The sequence below is a fragment of the Bombina bombina genome, chromosome 1 (genome assembly GCF_027579735.1).
Source record: "Bombina bombina isolate aBomBom1 chromosome 1, aBomBom1.pri, whole genome shotgun sequence".
Taxonomy (NCBI): domain Eukaryota; kingdom Metazoa; phylum Chordata; class Amphibia; order Anura; family Bombinatoridae; genus Bombina; species Bombina bombina.
In genome coordinates, this window is record NC_069499.1 from 1176185141 (window position 1) to 1176197437 (window position 12297).

The following is a 12297-nucleotide window of genomic DNA, read 5'->3' on the forward strand; positions in this document are numbered from 1 at the left end:
CATATGTACAGATGTACACACATGTACACAAGTGCATGGATATTAATGTGACTGCTCCACAAAATAGCTCATGTCCCATTCACGAGTCAAACCCAGGGGGGCGATGGTTCTCAGTTTGTAAATCCAATATAATTCTTGTTTGGATAACAATTTCCACCTATCACCCCCTCTAGGTGGGAACATGATGCGATCAATCACTTGAACCTTCATACTAAATACATTGGTCATGTGTACAGGTATACCCCGCTCATACAGCGGGTTAGGGACCGGAGCCCCGCTGTAAAGTGAAAACCGACTTAAAGTGAGTCAATGCATTTTTTACTTGTTTTTCACTTGCCAGTGTGTTTACAAGCTTAAAAACATGTTTGAAATAACATATATAGGTGTGCAATAGTGCTAAGTTTAGTTTAATAACAACAAAAGACAGTACACTACTGTATTCAGTTATGCAGACAGTAGAAAGGGATACATATACTGTATACAGGTACTGTACAGTACAACATGTAGTACAATACAGTGGTATGTGCTTTATTGCTTATCTTTGCTTATGATTCATCATCTGAGTTTTCAATGCAAATCAGTTTTGAAGGTGGAGAACTTGACAAAGATTCATCAGGTCTTGATGTTGAAGGTGATGATGATGGCTGTGGGACTTTATTAAAATATGATAGCAAAGAAGTTTGCTTCATGGACTGACGCTTCCTTTCTCGAAGTATTTCTTTATAACATGCAATTCCATTTGACACAATTTTATTAACTGAAGAACTTCTTTCAAAATTGCCATCAATCTGCTCCAAACCTGCCAAACCTGTTTCAATTAAATTGACATATTCCTCTAATTCTTTTGTTGGCATTTCCCTAATGCAAACTGGGTCTTCATCAGTAGAACCATCAGTTTCAAGAAACAGTCTTCTTTGCTCTTCAATCATAATCAAATCTTCATCTGTCAATGGCTGGTCATGAGATGCAAGCAATTCTGTAACATCTTCAGGCTCCACTTCTAGTTCCAGTTGTCTAGCCATGTCCACAACGCTAGCATTGACTTCCTCTACCGAAGTCTCAAGGCCGGGAACATCATCCATAAAGGTGGGGATAAGCTTTTTCCACACACGTCTCAATGCTGATTCTGAAACTTCATTCCAGGAATCTCTAATTGCTTTAATAGCATCTAGAATTGTAAATCCTTTCCAGAAGGCTTTTAATTTGTTCTGTGTAGCACCATCAGATGCATCGCTATCTAAGGCAGTTATAGCAGCAGTAAATGTCTTCTTCAAATAATATGCTTTGAAGGTTGCAATCACTCCCTGATCCATAGGCTGAAGAATAGATGTGGTGTTTGCAGGCAAGAAAACAACTTGAATCTCATTGTACATTTCCATTAATGCTCGTGGGTGAGAAGGTGCATTGTCAGTAAGCATTAAAATTTTAAAAGGAATTTTTTTTTCCTTGCAGTAGGCTTCAACTGTGGGTTTAAAATAATCTGTAAACCATGTTGTAAATAGACTTGCAGTCATCCAGGCTTTAGTGTTTGATTTGTAGTAAACAGACAGGCTAGATTTAGCATAGTTTTTCAGAGCCCTGGGATTCTCAGAATGGTAGATCATCATAGGCTTCAGCTTCAAATCACCAGCTGCATTAGCACCTAAAAGCAGTGTTAGTCGATCCTTTGCAGCTTTGAATCCTGGCATTAACTTTTCCTCCTTTGCAATGAATGTCCTAGATGGCATTTTTTTCCAGAAAAGGCCGGTTTCATCAACATTAAATATTTGCTGTGTGGTGTAACCACCATCTTCTATAATTTTAGCCAGCTCTTCTGGAAAAGCCTCTGCAGATTCAACATCTGCACTAGCTGCTTCCCCTTGCACTTTAATGTTGTGCAGATGACTTCTTTCCTTAAACCTGTTAAACCAACCTCTGCTAGCTTCAAAATTTTCATCTTTAGCACTCTCACCTCTATCAGTCTTCATTGCATTAAACAAGGATAGTGCCTTGCTTTGAATAATGGCTTGGCTTAAAGGAACAATGTGGCTGGTTTGATCTTCTATCCAAACCACTAGCAGCTTCTCCATTTCAGCAATAAGGTTGTCTCTCTTGCGAATCACTTTTGGGTGCACTGGAGTAGCACTTTTTACTTCTTTTAAGTATTTTTCTTTAGCGTTCACCACTGTGCTAACTGTTGTGCGAGCCAAACCTAACTTGCGGCCTATATCTGAGATGGACATGCCTTGCTCACTCATCTTTATTATTTCCAACTTTTGATTCAATGTAAGAGGCTTACGGATCCTCTTTTTTTCATCACCTGGAGCCAGGGCCATTGTAGAAATGTAGAAATAAAATAAAGACTAAAATACAAAACAGAGATGATACTGGGAGTGAATTTTTAAATTACTGTATGAAAAAAAAACATGAAAAAAAAAGATTGTCTGCTCCTATTGCAATGATTGGTTTTACCTTTGTGCTTACCTTGAATAGTACAGGTAATAATCTCATATGCCTCCTTCATCTCATACAGTCTATACAGTACGATACCATAACCTAATGTACAGTACTCTACTGTACCTGTACTGTATGACAGATCCTTATTTTATGTGGAGATCTCAAACCATGCCAAACAATACTGTCCAGTACTAAAGTAGGTTATGTTTTATGGTATGGTACTGTATATGAGATGGAGGCATATGAAATGCTTACCTGTACTATTCAAGGTAAGCACAAAGGTATTATGACAATAATACTGTATACAGCATATACTGGTACTTGTACTGTACCTTTATTGGCCAAAAAATACTGCTTATGAAGAACTAGACTTGTGTGTACGGTACAATTACTGTATGGATTTAACAAATAATCCTGTACAGTACTGTACCTTTAATTGTACAAAAAATACTGTAATGCTTATGAAGACCGGTATACTGTACTGGACTTACCAAATTACAGTATCTGGTACAGTACAATACTGTACTGCACAGTTTTAGCAACCCTAAAGTCTTCCCAACGTACTCTGTAAAACCGCATGCAATTTTTCTCCTTACTCCTTGTCTAAGTCCTGAGCTGTGCCGCGCTGAGAAACTACTTCCGGGTTTGCGGCGGCGACGTATTAGCGAAACGACGTAAAGCGAATCGACGTAAAGCGGGGTATACCTGTATAAGATAAAAGTGGATAGCTACTGCAGATTCTTTTACATATTCCCTTGTGTCCCTTATGTGCTCCCTAATTCTGGACCTCAGTTCCCTGGTCGTTTGACCTGTGTACTGTAGATGACAATATTTACATTCAAGAAGATAAACCGCAAACGTAGTTCTACAGTTGGCATAGAATTTGTGCGGAAATTCTTCTCCAGTTTGTGTGCTCTTAAAACCATTACCTATGCTAATGTAACTACACGTGACACAGGGGCCATGTCCACACCTATAAGTCCCTTTCTTTTTGATCCAATCACTTTTGTCTGTGGTATCAGAACAAACCAAACTTGGGGACAACCTAGAAGACAAAGTTGGTGGTCTTTTTGACACAAATTTACATTTGCCAATATGTGACCTTAAGGTCTCATCCTCTTCAAGTAAGTGAAGATTTTTCTTCAAAATTGAACAAACCTGATTGAATTGGCTCGAGTATTCAGTCGAAAAGACCACAGTTTCTTGTGTCACAGCACTTGATCTAGCAGATCCCTGTACTAATTCATATTGCGGTTTCGACCTCACCTCATTGTAACTTTGATTCAACAGTGAGTCATCATAACCTCTCCACTTGAGTCGCTCAATTAAAGCTTTGGCTTGTTCATCAAATAAGACATCAGGGGGGGGCGGAGCTAACCGCCGAGGAGACTAGCCGCACATGATAATAGCTCCTGTCTTCAACTTATATTTTGTGGGGTTATTTTTGCCCTTGGAGCCCACAAATTCTGGAGATGTGCTGTACCCCTACCTGAGACGCTACTGCACAAGACAGAGCAAGTTTAAGGAGCGCTCTCCCAGCTCTTTGCCGATCCCATAAGGTGAGGCCTATCCACGAGGTGGTGTAAACATGGAGGTCACTCGCACGGCTGTTTTGGCCCTTTTTGAGGAACATCACCGCAATCTGCTTTCCAGACTGGATCGGCTAATACTGACTAGCAGACACCCAGACTCGAGGGAAGCTGGGCCTCCTGTGACTCCCATTATCGGTGAGGGTCCTACCTGTGAGAATGACTCCAGCTACAATGATCCAGAGAGGAAGTTTTCCAGGCCCCAGGGAGTGGTTTATGCGCAGTCGGATACCTGTGAGCCTTCCCTGCTCCCCTTGGCCCTCATCAGGAGAGCTGCGACTGATGCTTGGTGTGACGGAGGGAGTTCGAGAACGGAGAGGGTAACTAGGGAATACCTGCAAGCTCAGCTCGATCTGTTGCCGCTGCAACACTTCTCCCCCAATGCTAATGCTGCACGGTCCCTAACCAGAGGGGAGATCATCTGGCTTGATCCGGGGACTTACCTTCTCGACCCATTTGTATTGCATGCCGACCGGCTTCCCCTGGTCGCTCCCGCTCTCCCGGCTGTTCGGATTGGAATCCAGAGCTGGCGAATAGGAGTGGGTTAGTTTGATACTACTCTGGGCCCCGGGACATCCGATTACCCAGTCCTTTCAGATATGCCCACCCCAACACAGCTTGGGCTACCGCTGGGGACAATATTCATTGACTTCAGCAAAGGATCTGTTTTTCATTCTCGAGGATGCCCTTCTCCATCTGACAGTCTGTAATAGCATAAGAGAGCCCTACGTACATGACCTGCATCATTATTACTCTCCTATACATAAGAGACTTAGACATGGGATAAGTTGAGTCTTGGGTCTAGGGCTATAGCGCTATGTTACAACCAACATGTTTTGCATGATCTTACCTATTAGTACGTCTGTATTATTGTTAACCCTATCCAAGATATTACTGTATGAAGGCTGCATGACGGCAGTAAAAGCTGATATGTATGTACAACATGTGTTTAAGCTAGTCCACTGCTAATTATTTACTGAACATATTTGAATATTTTATCTAAACTGGTTAGCTGCTCCTCCAAGAATCTAAGTGTAAATGTCTTTGTATGTAGATCCCTTAAAATGTCATTATGTTCTAAGTCCTGACCTTTATAGCTCTTAAGGGGTTACTCTATGTCTGTGCTATTTAGAAGCAGTTATTCAGCTAATGTGATATGAAAATGTGAGAACATGTTTTAGAAATGTTGTTTGAGACTATAACTGGGAACACATGCATATAGAATCACATTGGCTGCTCTTGATATCTGAATAGATACCTACTGTTCCCAGTAACCCTGGGGCTTATGTTAGGGATCAGTTGTCAATCATCTGCTTTAAATCCGCCCCCCCCTCTATCCCTCTTCCCCTCTTCTCCTTACCCCCCCCACCCCCCTCTTCTTTTCCATCCTCCTCTTTCCCCCTCCTCTTCTTCCCCCTTCCTCTCCCCTCCCTCTCCCCCTTCCCCCCCCCCCTACCCTATCCCCCCTCTCCCTCCTTATTCCTCCCTCTTCTAAAGATGTGGTAAGGGATAACCGCCTTATCCTCCACATCCCTATTTGGCAGAGTTGTGTTGTCCCTGCCCTGCCCGTGGAGCCTTGTTTGAGTGTGTCCTGGTTTGTTTATAAAAATGGCTCTTCGGGAATTTCTTATGACTATTACTCTGTGTTCAATACTTCTAGATACTTTTTCACTCTCATTTCAGTATAAGAGTTTTATTCACTTATGTACCTAATGCATGTGATCACACTACTGGCACGTCGCAATAGGTTCAGGGTCTGTGTGTCCCTCACCTGATTATAAGTTTTTTGAACCTACAGCTTTTAGACTCACATTCTTATTGACCTCCTGGTAGCTGTTTTAATGCGAATAGTCATACGCTGGCACCTATTAAGGTTCAAGTTTAATTATGAACCAGTCCCTGTAGCTTATTCCCTTGAAGTAGTGTAAAGTACTCACGTAAATATTGTTAATTTTTCACTTTCTTCTTACATCTCCTTCACTTTTAGTGTTAGTTTTCTGGACCTAACCATGGTCCCAGCGGCTATAAGGAGGATATAAAGTGTAGGCCTCATTCAGGCCTGAACTAACTAAAAGCCCTCTGAGTAGTACATTCATCTTACTGAGGTCCAAAAGCGGCCTCGGCTTCCATGGGGGGAAAAGAGGGTGCTTTGAGGTTTGCTCTGCCATTTTGTGTATATTCCAATCTACGAGTCCACTATGATTGTTACAACAAGAGATTTATACCCAAATTTGTTATTCAGCATTTGTTTTTGTTCATGTATACTATATTGTCATATACTATGTGTCATTTGTTTGTTTGAGCAAACTGATTCCTGTCTGTTATTGTTATTCCCTCAATAAAAAAAAAAATAAAAAAATAAAAAAATTAAAAAAAATAAGACATCAGAATTGGTGTTCCTGCGTAATCGCAGGAGCTGACCTCTTGGGATTGAACGCACCAAGTGGGGAGGATGACAAGATTTTGTGTGGAGAATGGTATTCCCTGCCGTTACCTTACGGAATGTGTCACTTATAACCACTCCTAGGTCAGCATCACCCTTTAAAGTAAGGTCAAGAAAATTAGCTGTAGTTCCAAAGGTGTCACCCACAAAGCCAAGATTAAATTCATTATTGCTTAAATATGCAAGAAAACTCTTATAATCAAAGGGCTCCTTGACAACAAAGATCAAGTTGTCAATGAAACGCATATAAAAGACGACACAATCTTTAAATGGGTTATTACTTGAATAAAGGTACCTATCCTCCCAACATCCCATATACAGATTTGCGAACGAGGGAGCAAATTTTGCCCCCATGGCCGTCCCGCAAATCTGTATGTGGATATCTTTGTGAAACATAAAAAAATTATGTTTAAGCAAAAAATCTATGATCTCACATAATACCACTTTGGTCTCCTCCGAAAATCTCGTCTGACCATCAAGAAAATATCTGATGGCCTGCACCCCCATATGATGAGGGATACTGGAATATAGGGTAGTGGCGTCCACCACTACCCATTTGTATTCTTTCTCCCATTTCAATAGTTTCAACAGCTGTAAGAGATGTGTAGAATGTCTCAAATAGCTTTTTAGACTCCTCACCAGGGGTTGCAAGATTGAGTCTATCCATTCATAAGTGGGCTCAAAGAGAGACCCAATCCCCGAGACGATAGGACATCCAGGAGGTTGGGTCAAACTCTTATGAGTTTTGGGTAAGTAGTGGAAAATTGGAATCCGTGGATTCTCAGGGACCAACATCTCCATCTGATCCCTGGTGAGGAGTCCAACAGCCACAGTTTGTTCTAATATTCTTATAAGCTTCGATTTGAATAAAAAGGTGGGATTAGAACTGATCTTTCTATATGTTTTGGGGTCACATAATTGCCTATTGCTTTCTAGGATGTAGTCGCTCTTATTAAGAACGACCACATTCCCACCCTTATCCAAATTACGGATAACAATATTGTCATTATTCTCAAGGGAAGTTAAAGCAGCTCTTTCTTTAAGTGTTAGGTTAAATGCCTTCTTTTTCATCTGTTTAACACTATCTTCCAATGCCAATATCTCTCTTTCGACTTTTTTTCTGGTACATATTTAATACAGTTCCCCTAAAGTGTGTGGGATAAAAACTAGATGAATGTTTTAATGGTGCTGGGATGTCTGTGTCCTGTAAACCATAATTACCCTCCATTTCACTGAGGTCCTGTAACAAAATATTATCTTCAACATCTAACAATTGATTGGTGCTTAAACCTGTCACACCATTCAAATTAGTACCAATAACATCAGCAAAATTATTTTGAGGACTATGATTTTGCACTGAAAAAAACCTCTTCAAGGTCAGCTTTCTGACAAATTTATTGACGTCCAATAATGTCTTGAATGCCGAAAATGTATTTGTCGGTGCAAAGCCCAGTCCCCTTGACATTAAAGCAATTTGTTCAGGACTCAAAGTGATGTCAGATAAATTTAGAACAGTTAGTCCTTCTTGTTTGGTTTGGCCCTCCTTCCTGATTTTCTTGGTTCTTCTCCCGGCTCTCCTGATCTTTTTCCTAAAGGGATGTCAGAGTTCTCTTTAACTTTGGGACAAACAGGCCTTTCTCCTTCTCCGGCATTATCCCGATCCACACCTTCTGAAACCTGTGAAGGAATAGAAGAACAGGAAGAAAAGGAAGAGGAAGAGAGAAGAGGAGGAGGAAGAAGAGGAAGAAACAGATATAGGAGCAGACGCCCCACTGTCATCAGACATATTGGAATCTTGCTCTGAGTTGTCTGTGGAAGAAAACACCACTCTTCTTTTGCCCTTTTTCTTCAAAATGGACTTGGGGACCATACTTGAGGCTCCATCTTTGTCATCTTTGGCCTTTTCTTGAATTGGAGGGATGTTTTTCTTGTTTTTTACCAGAGCCCCTTTTAAAATTTTTCCCTCTGGGTTTACGCTGAAATTGTGACCAATTATATACTTTATTATTTGCGTAATCCTCCAAATCACGACTGAATTTCGTGCCCTTTCTTTTAGCCAATTCTTCATCAGACTTCTTGATTTTGGTTTTTAAGGCAGTTTTAAATTCTCTGTATTTTTCATCAGACTTTAAAGCCTTAAGATCACATTTGACAGATAATATTTCCTCCTTTAATTTGCCCCTTTTAAAGTTTTTACTTCTATTGACAATGTTCATTTAATAGCTATTCTACCTAGTTAAAATAAATACAAAGTTGCCTGTAAAATAAATATAAATCCTAAAATAGCTACAATGTAACTATTAGTTATATTGTTGCTATCTTATGATTTATTTTATAGGTAAGTATTTTGTTTTAAATAGGAATAATTTTTTTAATTATAGTAAATTTATTTAGTTTCTTTAAATTATATTTAATTTAGGGGGGTGTTAGGGTTAGGGTTAGACTTAGGTAAACTTTATTTAAGTAGCGGCGACATTGGGGGTGGCAGATTAGGGGTTAATAATTGTAGGTAGGTGGCGGGGATGTTAGGAAGGGCAGATTAAGGGTTAATAAAATGTATTATAGTGTTTGCGAGGCAGGAGTGCGGTGGTTTAGGGGTTAATACATTTATTATAGTGGCGGCGATGTCCGGTCAGCAGATTAGGGGTTAATAAGTGTAGGTAGGTGGCGGCGACATTGGGGGGGCAGATTAGGGGTTAATAAATATAATCTAGGTGTCGGCAATGTTAGGGGCAGCAGATTAGGGGTTCATAGGGATAATGTAGGTGGCAGCGGTGTCCGGAGCGGCAGATTAGGGGTTAATAATATAATGCAGGTGTCGGCGATGTCGTGAGCGGCAGATTAGGGGTTAATAAGTGTAAGATTTGGGGTGTTTAGACTCAGAGTTCATGTTAGGGTGTTAGGTATAGACTTAGAAAGTGTTTCCCCATAGGAAACAATTATAATGGGGCTGAGTTAGGAGTTGAACGCTGCTTTTTTGCAGGTGTTAGGTTTTTTTTCAGCCAGCTCAGCCCCATTGTTTCCTATGGGGAAATCATGCACGAGCACGTTTTTCCAGTTTACCGCTACCGTAAGCAACGCTGGTATTGAGGTTAGATGTGGAGCAAAATTTTGCTCAACGCTCACTTTTCTGGGGCTAACGCAGCCATTCAGAAAACTCGTAATACCAGCGTTGGCTTAAGGGAGCGCTGGAAAAAAAAGGAGCGTTTTACCGACAAAACTCGTAATCTAGGCGTAAGGGTTTATTTTATAGGTAAGTATTTAGTTTTAAATAGGAATAATTTAGGTAATGATAGGAATTTTTATTTAGATTTCTTTTAATTATATTTAAGTTAGGGGGTGTTAGGGTTAGACTTAGGTTTAGGGGTTAATAAATTTAGTATAGTGGCTGTGACGTTGGGGGCGGCAGATTAGGGGTTAATAAATGTAGGTAGGTGGCGGCGATGTTAGGAGTGGCAGATTAGGGGTTAATCATATTTAACTAGTGTTTGCGATGAGGGTGTGCGGCAGTTTAGGGGTTAATATGTTTATTATAGTGGCGGCAATGTCGGGAGCAGCAGATTAGGGGTTAATAATTTTATTTTAGTGTTTGCGATGCTGGAGGGCCTCGGTTTAGGGGTTAAAGGTAGTTTATGGGTGTTAGTGTACTTTTTAGCACTTTAGTTATGAGTTTTATGCTACAGCTTTGTAGCGTAAAACTCATAACTACTGACTTTAGAATGCGTTAAGAATCTTGCGGGATAGGCTGTACTGCTCACTTTTTGGCCTCCCAGAAAAAACTTGTAATATCAGCGCTATGGAAGTGCCACTGCCTTCCCTTATGCGTACATATTGGTGCTTGGTCCTTATGAATAAAGAAAAACAGCTCCAATGCACTCAGTCTTCAAACTGAAACCTTTTTTATTGCCGGTACAGTCCGGTACTCAATAACAATAAATCTCAACGTTTCAGGCTTAAAATCAGACCTTTTTCAAGCCTACAACATCTCAAAATCTATAATCCAAAAATGAAAAAGATACATAAGAAAAACTCATATGTTCAGATGCGGTTGTAATTATACTACACATTACACATCTTGCTACCGGAAGTGACGTCATACCTGTTCCGGGTTCGGCGGTGCCCATGGGGTTTGAGTAGACAGGTAACCCTGTTGTGCTTTCTAAGTGAAAGATAATTTATTGAGCACTGATGTTTAATACTGTATACTACTTACTGCTTAATATGCTTTACAATATGTGGGTCTGATTATAAGACCGTAACGTTGGGATTTATTGTTATTGAGAACCGGACTGTACCGGCAATAAAAAAGGTTTAAGTTTGAAGATTGAGTGCATGGGAGCTGTTTTTCTTTTTATTTATAAATATATATATATATATATATATATATATATATATATATATATATATATATATATTAGTAGGTGTGGTGTTTGCACTCTTACTTAACTTTACATTCACCAGGGTGAAGGTATAAGTTTGTCCATATAGTAAATTAAGTATTCCACACTCAATGGATTTTCTTTCAAATGGAAGTACCTTTTCCAACAGTGACATTTCAAGGACTTTACCCCTTCATCAGACCAACCAGAAAAGCAACATCAACCAAACACTTAAAGAAATGAAACCTCTCCCCAGGTGAAAATTGCAGCCCAAAATCACAGTTGTTGTGGCAACCACTGTAAACATACAGTCATATGACCCACAGTGATACTGGTATAAAAACAACCATCACCCTAATGTAGTAACATGAGTGCATATAATATACAAAGATAAATAAGATTAAAACAAGTGACCTCATTGTTAATAAAGACAGGACCAGACCATATATACTAATTAAACCTATTAACCCCTAAACCGAAAGCCCCCCACATTGCAATAAACTCATTTAAACTAGTAACCCCTAAACTAAGTTTAAACTAACAATTAAAATAATATAAGTATTAAACTAAAATTAAACCAACTACCAATTAAATTAATCTAAAATACACATTAAAAAATCCTAACACCACTCTAAAAATTACAAACTATCTAATTACAAAAAAATACTAAATTACAAAAAATAACAAACACTAAATTACGAAAAAATAACAAATGAAATTATCCAAAATAAAAAAGAATTACACCTAATCTAATAGCCCTACAAAAATAAAAAAGCCCACCCAAAATAAAAAAAAAACCTAGCCTACAATAAACTACTAATAGGGGGCCTTTTGTAGGGCATTACCCTAAGTTAAACAGCTCTTTTAGCTGTAAAAAAAATACAAAGACCCCCCCCCCAACAGTAAAACCCACCACCCAACCAACCAACTCAAAATATAAAACCTAACTCTAACAAAAACCTAAACTACCCATTGCCCTGAAAAGGGCATTTGTATGGGCATTGCCCCTAAAAGGGCATTTAGTTCTTTTGCTTTGCCCTGAAAAGGGCATTTAGCTCTTTTACCTAAAACAAAACCCTAAACTAAAAAAAAAACCTAACCCCCAAAGATCCACTTACAGTTTTAGAAGACCCGCTTGAACGATCTTCCTCCAGGTGGCGAAGTCCTCGTCCAGGCGGCGAGAAGTCTTCATCCAGGCAGCCTCTTCTATCTCCATCCAGGTCGCCTCTTCTATCTTCATTTTATTGAAATTCTATTGGCTGTTCAAATCAGCCAATAGAATTTCATTAGCTCTCATACTATTGGCTGATTTGAACAGCCAATATGATTTCAGTAGCTCTCATCCGATTGGCTGATTTGAATTTCCAAAATCAAATCAGCCAATAGGAATGCAAGGGACGCCATCTTGAATCGCGTACCTTGCATTGAAGATTCAGTGTACGGCGGAGAC

At 39.6% G+C, this 12297-nt stretch overlaps 1 protein-coding gene across 1 annotated transcript; it reads right to left on the reverse strand.

Annotated features, from left to right (window-relative positions):
• Positions 1–391: 391 nt before the first annotated feature.
• LOC128663836 (tigger transposable element-derived protein 1-like) lies at positions 392–2315 on the reverse strand. The gene has a single exon (XM_053718365.1). It carries the CDS (start codon positions 2313–2315, stop codon positions 546–548), a length of 1770 nt encoding a protein of 589 aa, XP_053574340.1. The 3' UTR covers positions 392–545.
• Positions 2316–12297: the final 9982 nt, after the last annotated feature.

Excerpts from the sequence above, each read along its gene's own strand:
- LOC128663836 (XM_053718365.1), bottom strand. The coding sequence starts at position 2,315 with ATGGCCCTGGCTCCAGGTGATGAAAAAAAGAGGATCCGTAAGCCTCTT.